We start from the raw sequence: 15,626 nt of genomic DNA, 5'->3' as shown, positions 1-15,626 counted from the left end.
ATTAAATTGCAATTAATGATCTTTAAGTTTTGATGCTAATGAGTATGTCAGCTACAAAGATAAGAAAACAGCAGGTAACACATTCTGAACACCTTCTGTGTGCCGGGAGTTGTGCTAAGCACATCAACTACGTTATTTCACTTAATCCTCAAAACCAGCCTAACAGGGAGATACTAAACTCTGGGTTTTATCAATGAGGAAACTGAGGTTTTGGAACATCAGTATCTTATCTAAGGCCAAACAGCTTATGAGGGCCATGATTTCAGGCTACATTCCACACTGTAGCAAGCTATAAAGCCTTCCAACACTGTATTGCTTTGCAGACAACTCCACAGATAATAGAACTCTTAGGTAATAGAACACAGCATTATTCTTTGGGCATCATTTGTATCTAAATTGGATAATTCCCACAGAATACAATACAATGATGGGAATGGTGGTTGTGCTTTCTATTCTTTAAAACACATTAACCTAAAAAAGAGTAGTTTCAAAATAACTATTATCCTATTATATAAACATATTTAAATATGTCAAAAAGAAGTTAAGTGACTTGCCCTAGGGTTGCACATGAAACATTATAATAAATGAAGAACCTAAACCTAGAACTTGCCTCACAGAGGGTCCTCTCTTAGCCTATCATAAAGTCTTTTTTCTCCACTCTTCCTCTTAGAAAAATTTTTTCAGTAAGTAATTTATAGAGATTGGAAAAAGCTATTCAAGGGAAATTTAACAAAAATGAACAAAAGTCATTCCCCAGGTTTTAGTATGACTGTAGGCTAAACTGACAAGTTTGGGCTTCTGAAATTGCTGTTTTAATAAAAGAGACTTGCAAGATCAAGAAAAAGATATGAAAAGATAAGGGATGTGAGGAATCAAAAAATGTAGGGTGTGGAAGAAAAGAAATAACACTCAGAGAAATCCTGTAGAGAAAAGATACAGAAAGAGGCACAAAGGTTGGAAGGCTTTTGCAAAGAAAGCCAGTATAGCATAGTGGTGAAGCATATAGGTGCTGGCTCCAGGCAGACAGGGTAGATGAAGCTCTGCTATTTACTAGTTGAGTGACCTTAGATAAATCACTTTTTTTTTTTTTTTCGTTTCCCCATCTCTAGAGTGGCAACAATAGGAGTACCCACCTGAAAGTGTTGTAATGAGGATTAAGTGTGATGATATATATAAAACTTAACACAGTGCCCGGCACATAGTTGTTATTGATTATTATGGGGAAAAGCTAGAAGAGGAAAATGCAATAGGTGTGGTCTCAGGTTTTCCACAGAGGATCTACTCAGTCATTTCTAATTATATTTACATTCCAAACTAAAGGAACTAAAAGCTGATGCCCTAATGATAGGGATAATGTGGAAGGTTCTATTGATGATGACTGGAAAGTTAGCATTACTATTATTCATTGAACTGGTATGAGCTTCAAAGAAGCATTTCCACTTATCCGAGATGCCGGTGGCAAATGGGACAAGAATAAATATAAACAACCCAAACCACAGAAGTGGAAAACAATTAAGTTTTGATTCCCAAATGATTAAACTCTTGTTCTAAGTAAGCCTTTTATTAAACCAAAGCAAAGTCTGATTTTGATATATAGAATACTATTTTATTTTTTATTTTAAATCTTTCTTACATGTTTAAAAATACACAGGGGTTCAGAACAACCTCAATAAAACAATAACATTTCTACTGAAGATTCTCTGAAGTCAAACCACCAGAACACAAACATGGTTGGCTTCCAATGTGAAGAGTCATAGGCACATTTCATTAAATGCATTTCATAAAACAAAGAAATCAAAAATGCTGAGAAGAAAAATACTCAGTAGTTTGATATAAATTTTAAAATATCTTTCAGTCAGGAAACTTAGGGTAAAAAAGTAAGACTTAAATCTTTTACTGCTCACACCCGCCGTACTACCAATTTCCCAAATGCCCACTTTGCTGCATCTAAACCCCTGACAATTTACTGCACGATCCCGTGTAGCACACTAAAAAATAAGTTAATTTAATCTCTGAATCTGAAAACAGATCATTACAAAAGAAAATACTGACTGCTCTTACCTGTATTTGATAATTAAGTACATTGTATTCTCAGCAGCACTCAGAATGCCACTTGGTCTAATATGAATATCTACATAACTACACAAAGTATTGTTCTCTTAAATGAATTTCTGTATATATCGTTTCAAATCTGACAGCTTAAACAACATTGATCTATTCATTGTGCTAAGAAAACATTAGGCACAAACCACATAATATAATTTACATTTTCTTTGTTGTAAAAAATATAGTATGTGCAAATACATAATCTCACAAATGATTGGTGCACACAGTAGTAAGCTATTGTAGACCTAACACCAAATGGTTAATATTTTATTAAAAAAAAAAAGACATTTCAAGCAGCATCAAGATGATTTCACTGCTGGGTAAGCACCCTGCACTTAATTTAGAATTATTTGTGGGTTTTCTTAAGGAAACAAACAAAAGCTTTACTATAGCAAAAAGACACCACTTTAGGCACATGAGCTAATTTTAAAAGAACCAGATGAAAACGTTTCCAAAAGCCACTGAAATGTTTAACACAATCTCCCAAACAGGCTACTAGATTGCTTTGTTGGAAGGAATAAATTATTTAACATTACGATTGCTTTATACAGCAGATTCCTTCATTAGCTAAGACATTTCAGGATTAAGGTACCAAAGGACGCAAGACAAGAAAAATGGACAGAAAAAAATAGCAGGCTTTTAGGAAGAGGGGAAAAGAGCATATGTCATTTAATCCAGAAGAAAGAATAATACTGTTTCTTTTTGTTTCTAGCAGAAAATTTGTGCTGCAGAGAACACTGTAAAAACACAAGCAAAGGGGCTGTGTAGCAAGAAATAAAATACACTTACTATGTGCCCTCCATGGAGAGAGAGACCATCTATAAATAGCAGACTAGTGTGTTTAAAAGTACATTTTGATGCAAAAGGTTGTACTTTGCCACATATATAATATATGGCATTACAATATATGTAAGTAATAACTTCCACAAACACAAAGAGAGTGAGAGTGACAAAGACAGACAGACAGAGAGTCAAAGACAGAGGCAAAGAAAGTTCAGTCAGACACAGAGGGAGGCAGAGGCTTGCTCTGATGCGCCAGTTGCTTCATGTCCTGTGGAAGATGTGAGATACTTTTTTCATCCTCAGTGCTTAATTTTTCGTCTTATTGCACATCTATACTCACATGCTACATAATTACCTCATGAGATTAACCTCTATACATCCTTTCCTTTCGTTGTGTTTTCCATGAAAAAGTGTGTGTGGCTGGGGGAGGGGGAGATGAAACCTTTTGCCTCATCATTTCATAGTCAATTATTCAAGTAAATATTTCTCTGTTGGCAAAATTCCAGATGAAATCAAGAACACGATCCAAAACCACTGTCGGATTACATTTGCTTTACTGTGTAGTTCTCTTCAAATGGAGCAGGAATTAGCCCGTTTCCTAGGTTTGGGGTCTCGTGCTTCCTGATCCTTCACACACATGCAAGATGTGCACATCGTCTCGGACAGCCTTCGGAGGCCTAGCCGGAAAACACTGTTGGAAAGGCTGTATATTACACAGTTACAGAAACTATTACTTATAGCAAGCCAGGTTGTAAGGAAGGATAGTGTCGGGTTGTCCAAGACCCGGGAGCTTTCTAAGAGAAAGTAAATGATATAGGGGAGCCACAGCATGTAAAATACACTGGTTATCCGAAACAAAACCATGGCATAGCGGCGGTCAGGGCTGTGTCCGGTGTCTCCAGAGGCATCCACCTCATGGCTTGGGAATCGGGCCCTTCGATCATTGATCTCTTTGGTGTGCTGCCGGCAGATTTTGAAAATGTGGAAGTAAGTGAAGCAGACAACAAAGGCAGCAGGAGCATAAAGTAAACAAACAATAAAGCCAGTAAAATAGGCACTGGTGAGCCAAGAGGTGGCACACCATTCAAAAATGTCACCGTGGTAACCAGGTTTCCCCCAGCCAAAAAAGGAAGGCAAGAAAATGAGGCAGGAGTAGATCCAGATCAAAATAATGCAAATTCTCAGGCGCCAAGGGGTGACCAGTTGATTGTAGGAAAGAGGCTTGGTTATCGCAAGGTAGCGATCCACACTGATACAAGCAAGACATGCCATAGAAACACTTTTTAGAACTGAGATGATATATCCAAAAACCTGGCAAGTCAATGACTCGTGGACACCTGTGGAGTAGTGGAGAAGTGAGAGAGTAGGAACCAAGCAGCTAACTCCAACGAAAAGATCTGCATATGCCATTGTCTGAATGAAGTAGCTGGTAGTATAATGGTGTAAGAGTGGAGCGCAATGAAAGACAAAGATGACCGTTAAATTCCCAGCAATGATCAGAAAAGTTAGTAGAACAATAACAATTGTCTCAAAGATGCAGACATCCACCACACTGTATTGGCCAAATCCAAGTGGGCAGGAATGATGTTCAGATACATTCACGATGCCACTGCTCATGTTCAGAATCCTCCGTTCAGTCCACCTCGATTCATTCATGGCTTGGGATTAAGGAAACCTGCAGCCTTGGCTATAGCAAGCAGGTGCCTGGCCCGGCATCTGTTAAACTCTGCACACGAGTGTCTCAGAATCTGCCTCGGTAGACAGTGTCAGTGTTCCTGTCACAGCTGAGCGTCCCAGAGAGCTGCTCTTGCGTCTCTTCATCAGCCTCAGTGCAGCAGTGACACACCTCAGCTTTGTGGGGGTAAGGAGGGGGATAAGCTAGAAAGGAGGTGAAAAAAGGTCACTGATTAGCTTTCTCCGGTGCTCTCAAACTACTTTTTGCAGATACAAGGCACTTCTAGAGAAAATGGATTTCTTATTATCTTGGCACTACAAAAAATTAAATCTGTAAAGTGGGAAAAAAATATCTGTCAACAAGGGAAGAAAAGCTTCTGTGGCCTGTTTGTTCTCCTGAGAAAGCTAGTTTCTTAGGGATCAACTAGAAAGAATGAGAAAAAGTAAAGTCTCAAAGTGTCTTGGGTTTCCTATGTTATCAATGACGAGAAGCGAATTCCTATTTTAGAATTTAAATAATTAAGATCTCAGATTTGGTTGGAAACCTGAGAAAAAGTTCATTGTGGCAAACAGTATCTTTTGGCTTGGTTTAGCGTCTGCTGCTGGTAGGTCATCTTTATGATCTATTTCTCTCTCATTTTTTTTAAGAGCTAAGTAAAACATCCCTATCGAGGTTAATTTCAAGAGACTCTTCTCTACTGGGGCACAAAGGAGCAGAACAGGGTTAACAAACACACCCAGATTGTCCTGTAACTCTCATGAGAAAAAAGGTATATTTCAGGTAGGGAAGTAACATACAATGGTTAACATCCCTCAAAATAAGATGAACTTCTGAAGTGTTAAGCCTGGATACATATTTTTTCTAAGCATTCAGATTAAAACAGTTCTAGCCTGTTACAGTTACTGGTGCTATTAGCAGAAATGTAATTTATGCCTCTTCCTTTTCAAAAAGAAAAGAAGTCTTTTTTGTTATTAATTTCAGCATCAATAACTAGAAAAAAAACTTTATCTCATATACTACCTTCCTTATGATGAAGCATGATAAAATATATAGCTCAAAGTTATTTCTCCCCTTTGCAACCACACCTATATCATACATATGTAAGTTTACATGAAATTTAGACAACAATAGAAAGTTTCCTATAAACTCTGAGCTTATTTGACTTGAAATTCTCCCATTATTTATCACTTATGTACTTCCAGTAGGCTTTATACTCTTATTATACCTTTTCTACTACCATTAGATGATTAACACAGTAAATCATTACTTCAACTGAATCTTCTGAAAGTGGAAAATTACCTTGTTTGTTACATTTGCAGTTATGTAGCAGCCATATGTTAAGAAAATGCCTCTTCTATTTCTGTATTCTATTTTGAGCAAGTGCTCAATTAATACAGGGGCCATTAGGTAGGTTATGAGATGGTCTTGTTTTAAAATCTCTCTAAAGCATCAAGATGAGTTTAAATCCTAGAGTTTGAAATACTGAAAAGCTAGCAGGATAGAATGAAGCAATCCATCCAAAAGGCTTCCAAGGTCATTCTGACAGCAGGTTAGCATTTGCCAAAAGTCTTTTTTTTAAGTACAGGCATTTCAGAGAGCCCCTTGTCAGTCTCCGCTGTTATACCTTTTGAAGAAATAACATGCACTAGAAATAAAAGCATTTTCTTCAGGAACAATGCAGTAGCTTAACAGAAAGCATTCTTCTGAAAGTTATTTTCTCGTGCAGCACAAAGTCATTCAGGGAAGTCTTTCTTCTTTTATAAAATCCACATGATATTCTTCCTTGCACATTCCAGTTTCACTTATCGCAAAATAGTTCTCTTGTTACAAGAATAAGGTAATGCTTCTCACCTACATTTACTCTTATCAGCTGCTAGGCTGAGCTGCTTGATTCAGAAGTCCGATTTACTGTGATGCAGTTACAAGGATGCCATCGGTATATTCTCCACAACCTCTCAGTATCACTGCCTCCACCTGAGCCCAAGCTCCGCTCCTCCTCCTCCTTCTCATCCTGAGCTGATGCAGAAGAACTCACCATCAGAAAGGTGACTCGGTCCTCCTGCCCCAATCGACAGCACAGCCAATGGCTACTGCAGCTGAAACTGTCACTAGGTAACAGTTGCCAGGCACATGCAGGCTTATAGACTTACTCTGCAAGCCCCGATCAAGATTGACAAAAGAAGACAATGGAACTGACCGATCCTTATAATATATTAATGGCATATATTAACTTCTTGAGGAAGTCTCCTCATAGCATTTGCAAAGATTATATCCTCTGGACAGGACAGGAAAAAAAAAAAAGAAAAACTGGGCATACACCTTTAAACCCTGTAGAAGAACTACTACAAGGTACTGTGATACTAAAAAGTCAGCAGTAATCTAATACTTATTGGCAGAAAAAACTTATTAATAATTAAAAATCATTCAACTCTTCATAAACTCAAGTGATATGCCATTTTTCTCTTTAATATACAGTTATATTTTGATTAACAGAAGTTAAAAGTCATTTATTAATCTCTCCAATCCCTGCCACACCCATACAAAATTTCTGAGTTTGATGTATTTAACTGTACAAAGCACTGGAACTGACACTACTATTCTAAAAGCTATTTGGGGAAATATTTAAGGTCAAATATGATTTCAGAAGAGTATAGGCATTAGAAACAGACAGAATGTTAAACCCACTTTTTATCCTAATATAAAAAAGGGTCAAAGGGTCAACAAACTGTCAGACAATGCTTGCGCTACACAAGTCAGAAAAAAGCAAATAATCCTCAAATATTTGACGGAAGTTATAAACATTCCCATTTATTTTTACTTACTACAGACCAACATTCACTGTTTTAAACATAGCTGTTACGGGGTCAGCACTTTGCTTAAAAGTGACTTAGAACTAATTTACAAATTAGCTCAGAATTAAAGTAAATCAGGACAATTAAGGTGAAAATTGAAGGTAACTAACATTGTGCACATTCTATGTCCCCAGCATTGTGCTATGTGCTTTACGTATTTTTTTTCCCTATAAAACTTTAAATCTCTATGAAGTAAGTACCATCGTTATTACCTTTCAGATGAAGAAAGTGAGTACTACAGAAGGTAATTTCAACTTGCCTACAATTACAGAGTTGTGAAACTAGGGTTCAAACAGGTCACAACTGTTGTTCTTAATACCACATAGATGTGTGCCTCTCTTTCCATCCACTGTTGGCTGCCAGGCAGGAAATGTCTAGGAAGAGTTATTCTGGACTTCATAAAAATTATTTCTTAAGTAATAGAAAGCCCTATTCCTTTCTTTATGTTGAACTGCCTTGCAGGAAAACTATGTTATTGCTAAGATCTTTGGGGGATTAGGTGAAATATAGAATGGTGACTGCATTTCTTCAAAATATTTTCACTCTATATATTATATGTGTGTGTGTGTATACCAAGCATCATCAGAAATAGTTATAAGACAAGTTAAAATAACAATCTTAGAATGAGTACTATGTATAGGTTTGAAAGTAAATATTTAAATTTAAGGCACAAAGGCTAGAAAGTCCTTTTTTACAGGGGAGCATTTTGACCTTTAGGGGTACATAAAAGTATTAAAAATCAAACAAAGTCTGATCTAAAATTCTCTTGTACAATGATAATGAATATTCAAAATAAATTTACATTTGATAAATATTAGTGACTAGAGACAGGTCCCACATTTCATACAAAAATAAGGTAAACAGTAAGCTGTATTAACTTAACCCAGAAAAAACAGACTTCACATAATTTAAAAAGTTTTGAATTACATATTTCTAAAATCAGAAATATGGCCCCCAAAAATCTCATTTAGAGAAATTCAAATACTAGATTGCTTTAGTTTGATACTTTTATTAAAAAAAAAATGAATAAAAGGGATTTGAGTCTAAAAATACTGTAAATAATCCATAATTGTATATGATTCCAAAGGTATATGAATAATATGAGATTGAGGGTTTAAGAAGCAGTGCCTTTGATCCAGTAAGCTTCCTTTAATTCCACCAATTAAAAAAAAAAAAAGCTCCAATAGTTTTAACAAAGTAATTTTATTCTTTTTAATGACTACTCTTTCTATTAGCCCCTCACTTTTCTTCTTTTCCAACCTTTTTTCCTGATCTGTATAAAATCAGAATTAATTTATAGTGCAAAACCTAATAATAAAAAAGAACATTAATACCATATATTTCTATAACTCATTATATAAAGCATTCCTTATTTTTATATTGGGCATAATTCTCAACTCACGTTAGGGGCCCATTAGGTATTTTATTCTTGCCATTCTTATTACTATCATTATCAGCCACTTCCTTCTTCATTCAACTGATAAATGCTAGTCACAAAATAAGAGGAATCATTATTTGGAATTCCTTCAGAATTCCTTCTAACAACTAAAACTATAACTTTATGAGATCATACACATGTATCACAGGCATTTGATTTTTTATTTATACCTTAGGTATGTTTTATATATTCCTTTATGTGTATCAATATTTCATTATTTAACACCCAGTCAATTCATACAACTACCATAGGACTTAGACAGCAAAGCAGGAGAGTGACACTGGTCATGGAGGGTAAACAGGATAAATAACAGGTAATGAAAAGGAGCCCTGGTGGCACCATGGTAAGCACTCAGCTGCTAATGGAAAGGTTGGCGGTTTGAACCCACCAGCTGCTCCACGGGAGAAGAATGTGGCAGTCTGCTTCCGTAAACATTACAGCCTTGGAAACCCTATGGGGCAGCTCTGCTGTGTCCTATAGAGTCGCTATGAGTCGGACTCGATGGCACACAACAACAGTAGGTACTGACTATCAAGGAGAACTACATAAGCAATACAGTATCATAACAAAGACAGGTTAAAGTGAAAGTTTTTTTTTTCCAATACATTAAAATAGGCAATAGAAGGTGTATGCATTCAAAATTTATCTATTTTTTCAACTACTTTTCTCCATCTCCAATGTCACTACCCTAGGCAAGCTAACATTGTCTTGTGCGTGAACCACAACAGTGGCTTTGAAACTTATTTTCCTTGGTCTTCTGTGACCTCTCTTCAATCCATTATCCACACAGCAGACAAAATGTTCTTTCAAAAATGCAAACCAGATCATGTGACTCCCCTATTTAAAATACTTCACTGTTTTCACATTGCCTGTAAGAAAAACTTCTAAAAGGTCCTATAAATTTGGTCTCCCAAAATTCCATTTCTCTTCTATGTTGTTTAGGATTTAGCTAAACTGGCTCCCCTTCCCTACCCCAGTGCCACATATACTTGCTTTGTTCACTACTGCCTCAGAGTATGTGGACCTGCTGCTCACTATACCATCATAACCTTTTTAGTTAATTCATATACAATCTTCAGGTTTCAGTTCAAATATGACTTTCTCAGGGAAGCCTTCCCTGAGTTCCTATATTGTATCAGACTCCTCACTTATCACAGTTTATAATTATTTATTCCATTAATTTTGTCTTTTTGACTAGGTTGCAAGTCCCATGAGGACCGCAACATCTGTTTTCTTCCCCATTATATCTCGAATGGCTACATTACACAGCTGGGCACAGAACGGGAGCCCAACAGAAAAATGTTTCATACAGTTTTTATATAAAGCATATAAATGTAGCCTATGAGAGGACCGGAAAATTCTAATAGCCAGTTTTTGTGAAGCTTTGGTTGCACAAAGTTACCTGCAATCCCTTTTATGACACAGAAACCTCACAAGAAAAAGCTAGAATATATATGACCAAACTGCAGAGGCAAGAATGTTTAAACCTCCTAATTTATTCAAATTAGTAGCAGTTTTAATCATTTATACCTCTACCTAAACACATGTCAATATGAATATTTGTCTAGTACTTTGAGAAATCAAATATAGCCAGAGACGATGATTATTTAATTCCTTATCATTTTAAGAATGCCAAATGCTGAAAAATGCCAATGTAGCATCAAAGCAACTTGGCCTAAATGCTAATGAACAAACAAACCTTCTGAAGTGACACATGTTACAATCTACTGATTTAGTGACCTCTTAAGGACAGAAAACAAACTTATATCAATGTCATTTCACTATGAGACAAATTATTAGCAATTAAAAATGTCTAACAAATGTTAAGTTAGTGACGCTAGAGGAGAAAACTTCAGCCTAATGAATTTTGTGAAAACCTACAGATACAATAATATTTAATGATAAAAGTCTAAATGTTTTTCCCCTAAGACTGGAAACAAGAAAAAGATGTCTGTTCTCACCACTTCTGTGCACATTGTTCTGAAGGTCTCAGCCAATGCAATGGGTAAACAAGCTGTGGTATATCCATACCCTGGAATTCTACTCAGAAATAAAAAGGAACAAAACCAATGCTATACAAAATATGGATGAATCTAAAAAATACTGTTTAGGGAAAGAAGCCACACATTAAAGAAAGAGTACACACTGTGTGGTTTCATTTACACGAAGTTCTCGAATATGTAAAACTAATCTTTGCTGAAAGAAATCAGAACATTAATTGCCTCAGGCGCTGTATGTGTGTACACATGCACTGTGCACACACTCAGCAACTGACCGGCAAGAGACACTGGCAACTTTCTGAGATGATGGAATTGTTCTGTACCTTGACAGATATGGGTTACATGTTTGCACACATGTCTACATGTCAAAACTCATTAAAATGTTGCATTTAAGACATGTGCATTTTGTCTTTATGTAAATCACAGCTGAAGAGAATGATAAAGCCGTGATTACATCTGCATGTATCAAGTGCTCCATTTGTATGTATGACCTCCAAATGAGAGCCCTAAATTACTTGGGTCAATTTCAAGAAATTGCCAGGGAATTATTTACACTGATGTTTAACAGGGAAATATCACAACTCTCTGAAGCAATGTTCCCTAAATAATGAGAGCTATTGAAATTTCTAAAAGGACAGATACTGGTGGACAGAAATGGTACATCCAGCCTGTGCTTACTTTCACACTCTCTCAATCAGTATACCTGACTCATGGCTCAGTGTTTGTACTCACAGACACAACAGCCCAGATGCGAGTGAGACGCTGAGTGAGAAAAGACGCCTTATTAAATGCCAGTTATATAACACTCTGAGGCTGCCCTAGCTAGCTGGGATGTAAGATAACTGGCCAAGTAAGCAAAGCCTTTAAGAGATTCTATTATCTTTGGTCAATCACAAAGGAAAACGGAGACAGAAAATAATTTACATGTATGCTTAATCCTTTCTTAGTGGGGAAACCCTCAAAATTAAAATAAAACTAATTGGTCAAAAATTGTATGTGGAGAAACGAAATAAAACCATCCACAGTACGATATTTCTTTACATTATTTTCTTCTAGTTTGCAAACTACAAGAGTCTATGACTTAGAGAAGAGAACACAGTCTTTAGAATCAGACATATTTGGGTTGGTATGCTGGCTGCAGCACTCATTAACTATGAGGCCTTGGGCATGTCATTCTCTCCATGTGTCTCGGCTTCCATCTGTAGGTAAAGATAGTAATACCTACCTTTTAAATTTGGTTTAAAAAAAATGGAAATAAAGTATGCAAAGCACATAGCAGCTGTTATTCAAAGCTCACTGACAGTAAATTACCTTACTATCCGTAAGCTTTTTGTTTAACCATTTCTCCTTAAGAAACTATACCAACAAGTACATTGCTGGTATTAGGAAATAAATGACATTACTTTCATTTTCTATTGAGCTGTCACCTTCCTCAAAAATTCCTTTTTAAAAAGTACATTCTTAAAAGAAATATCTTGTCTAAACTTGACAATGTATCTTATGATAATACTGTGATTATCAACACCATAAAATAAAAATTACCAAACCATATTTACATGAAAATCTTACTTACATGGATCCTACACTTTCCAGGTGAGGGTTTCTTTTTCTAACATTTAAATTTTTTTTAACTTAAAAAAAAAAAAATTGTTTTTCTAACTTTTTTAAATTGGACTCAAGTTTTCCATCTAAATATTCATAAAATGTATTATTCAACCCTCTGCTGTCTTAAATCAAGAATTCTGAACATAATTTAATATTTGCTTGGTAGGCTAGGGTCATCGCAGTTAACACCAATTAGAACGGCCTTCTGATACACTCAAACCTTCAGTAGCTGCTGGATTCAATATACGCATATGTACAGACATAAATAGAGACTTGCTTAATTTCCATAAGTAACCAGGCACCTAGAAAAGCATATGAAAACCAAACCAATATATGTGCTGCATATATGTTCACATATATAATAAAGCACATAGAGGGCACAGTTAAGGTAACATTCCTAGACATATCTAATTATCTTGAGGGATTGAGTAATTGGGCTTGAAGGCTAAGGACCATGGACTCAGGGGCACATCTAGGTCAATTGTAATAGCATACATCCTAGATTGGTGAGTAGCATCTGGGGTTTTGAAAGCCTGCAAGCTGCCATCTAAGATACAACTATGGGTCTCTTCCTGACAGGAGCAAAGCAGAATGAAGGAAACCAAAGACCCATGGAAGAAATTAGTCTACAGGACTAATGGTCTATGAGAACTGCAGCCTCTTCTAGCCTAAGACCAGAAGAACTAGATGGTACCCAGCTACGACTACTGACTATTCTGACAAAAGACACAACAGAAGGTCCTGGTTAGAATGGAAGAAAAGCGTAGAACAAAACTCATATTCCTAAAAAAAAAAAAGGCCAGGCCTACTGGACCAATACAGACTAGAGGAACCCCCAAGACTATCACCCTACAATACCCTTTGTACTTGGAACTGACGTCACTCCCTGTGGCCATCTTTCATCAAAGTAATAGATTGGTTTATAAAATTAACAATATCACCTATGAATACTATGCTCCCTTAAATTAATCATCGAATGAGACCAAACCATCAATGCTTACCCTAAAACAAAGATGAGAAGTTAAGGAGGGGCAGGGAAGGTAGATTAATGGAAACAGATATAAAAGAATAGAAATAATGAGAATGTTGACACAGCGTGGAAAATGTAACCAACATCATAGAACAAGTTGTATAAAAATTGTTAAATGGAAACCTAATTTGCTATATAAACTTTCATCTAGAACACAGTAAAATATTAAAAAAAAAAAAACTCAAAATAAAAAATCCAAGCAGATGTTAACAAGAAACACTCTCCCCAATCCTACTGGATAAAAGAGGGGGGAATATTACTATGTTAATGTAGTCGAGTATCATTAAACCAAAACCAAACCGGTTGCCATTGAGTTGATTCTGACTCACAGCGATGCTATACGACAGAGTAGAACTGCCCTCATAGGGTTTCCAAGGAGCAGCTGGTGGATTTGAACTGCCGATCTTTTGGTTAGCAGCCAAGCTCTTAACCACTGTGCCAAAGGACTCCTGAGTATCACAGATATTAAAAATTACATTTTCAAAAGCAAAAAACAAAAAAACCAAACCAAACCCCTTACCATTAAGTCAATTCTGACTCATGGAGATCTCATGTGTTTCAGGATAAAACATAGGATTTTCTTGGCTATAATCTTTACAAAAGCAGATCACCAGGCTTTTCTCATGTGGTGCCATGAGATGGGTTCAAACCACCAACCTTCAGGTTAGCAGTCATGTGTAAACTGATGCACAAGCCAGGGAAAAAAGCATATAGCGCTCCCTATATTTTCTCTGACTCTATTTGCCTAGGACACACAGAAATACTACTCCTTTCCTCTTCCAATTTGCTATTCTTAAGTTGCTAGAGGCTTAAATATCAGAATCTAAGCTTTAAGAATTTTATCTCAAAGAGGAAGCAAACGGGCTGCTCTATGAGTAAACGGCCACAGCTCAGGCTTGCGCTGTCAGTTATTTCTAAGTAAGTGAGGTAGTAACCGTTTCAATATGACAACTGATATAATAAAAAATGCACTTAAAAATGACACAGAGAAAAGGAATTTCTGAGTTTTCTTACATCCTTCATGACTAACATCTACCCATCGATAATGTTCTCTTATAGAATAAAAAATCTGAAAATTAAAGTGTTTAATAGCATCATTATATCCATTAAAGCCATGAAAAAATTAGTATTATCTCACAGAAAGGGTTCAAAACAACTACCTGTCTTCAACTTTTGTACAGTAACAGCACAGAGGAGAAACTGAACCTTCAAACATCTCTTGCAAAAGTCTATTAAAATGGTATGAAAACCTGTCTTCAACTTTTGTACAGTAACAGCACAGAGGAGAAACTGAACCTTCAAACATCTCTTGCAAAAGTCTATTAAAATGGTATGAAAACTGAATAGCACAACTATATTTTAAATAATGGGTTCACATTATAAGAAAAAATGTTGATTTAAATTCATTTTTAATTGAAAGGAATTTTCCTTTAAAAAGAAAATTGCTATTTTTTTTTAAGATATCTTATTGTTATGGCAACTGAAGTGCTAAAAATAATAAAGAAATATCAAAGTTGTTATAGCAACTGGAATTTTAAAAAGCCATGAAGTGTAGAATAATCAAACCTCTACTTGGCTTGAAATGTAACATCTATGACTCAGTTTTCAAAAGAAAATTTGAAATACTCATGCTCCTGTCTTTATGTTATCTCTAGAGTCCAAATTAAAAAAAAAGAAAAAAAAATTACTTCAGCATTTAAGAGTCCAAGTATTTTGTTTTTTCTTATATACATATCCCTTATGACCCTTATCATTCTATATATACTCAACAATGTGGCTCTGACAACCCTACATGTTACCATACTTCATGAATAGTGGGAATTTCGATCACTTCATAAATGCATGTAGAATTGAACTCCACTATTCAGAGTTTGAGCAAAATATGGATTTTTTTTTGTCTTTTAACTTGCTTCTTGTGGGCTATTTAAGACGACTGGATAAGTTCAAACCGGGCTCCATGTGAACGGGGGCCATGATTTCCCTTAGATCAAGAAAGGGAGAGTTGCAGCACCTGTTGGTTAGCTGCAGCCTCCTGTTACATATTCTATGCTATTGTTGTCGCTGTTCCGTGCCGTCAAGGCAATTCTGACTCATAGTGAACCTATAAAACAGAGCAGAACTGCCCCGTAGGATTTCT

The 15,626-nt window shown here is 36.1% G+C and overlaps 2 protein-coding genes across 6 annotated transcripts in view; both read right to left on the bottom strand.

The window, feature by feature from the left end:
* RABGAP1L (RAB GTPase activating protein 1 like) overlaps positions 1 to 15,626 on the bottom strand; it is a 739,959-nt gene that overhangs the window by 474,144 nt on the left and 250,189 nt on the right. The gene's annotated exons all lie outside the window — the stretch shown is intronic.
* Positions 2,316 to 14,886, bottom strand: GPR52 (G protein-coupled receptor 52). Its single transcript, XM_049868630.1, has one exon. It carries the CDS (start codon positions 4,543 to 4,545, stop codon positions 3,460 to 3,462), a length of 1,086 nt encoding a protein of 361 aa, XP_049724587.1. The 5' UTR covers positions 4,546 to 14,886; the 3' UTR covers positions 2,316 to 3,459.

Source organism: Elephas maximus, chromosome 24, assembly GCF_024166365.1.
Source record: "Elephas maximus indicus isolate mEleMax1 chromosome 24, mEleMax1 primary haplotype, whole genome shotgun sequence".
In the NCBI taxonomy this organism is placed as follows: Eukaryota; Metazoa; Chordata; class Mammalia; order Proboscidea; family Elephantidae; genus Elephas; species Elephas maximus.
Note: the sequence above shows the minus strand (reverse complement) of the source record. Positions and strands in the feature narration are given on the sequence as shown.

What these genes read in the sequence shown, in the direction of transcription:
- GPR52 (XM_049868630.1), bottom strand. Translation starts at nt 4,545, where the DNA reads ATGAATGAATCGAGGTGGACTGAACGGAGGATTCTGAACATGAGCAGT.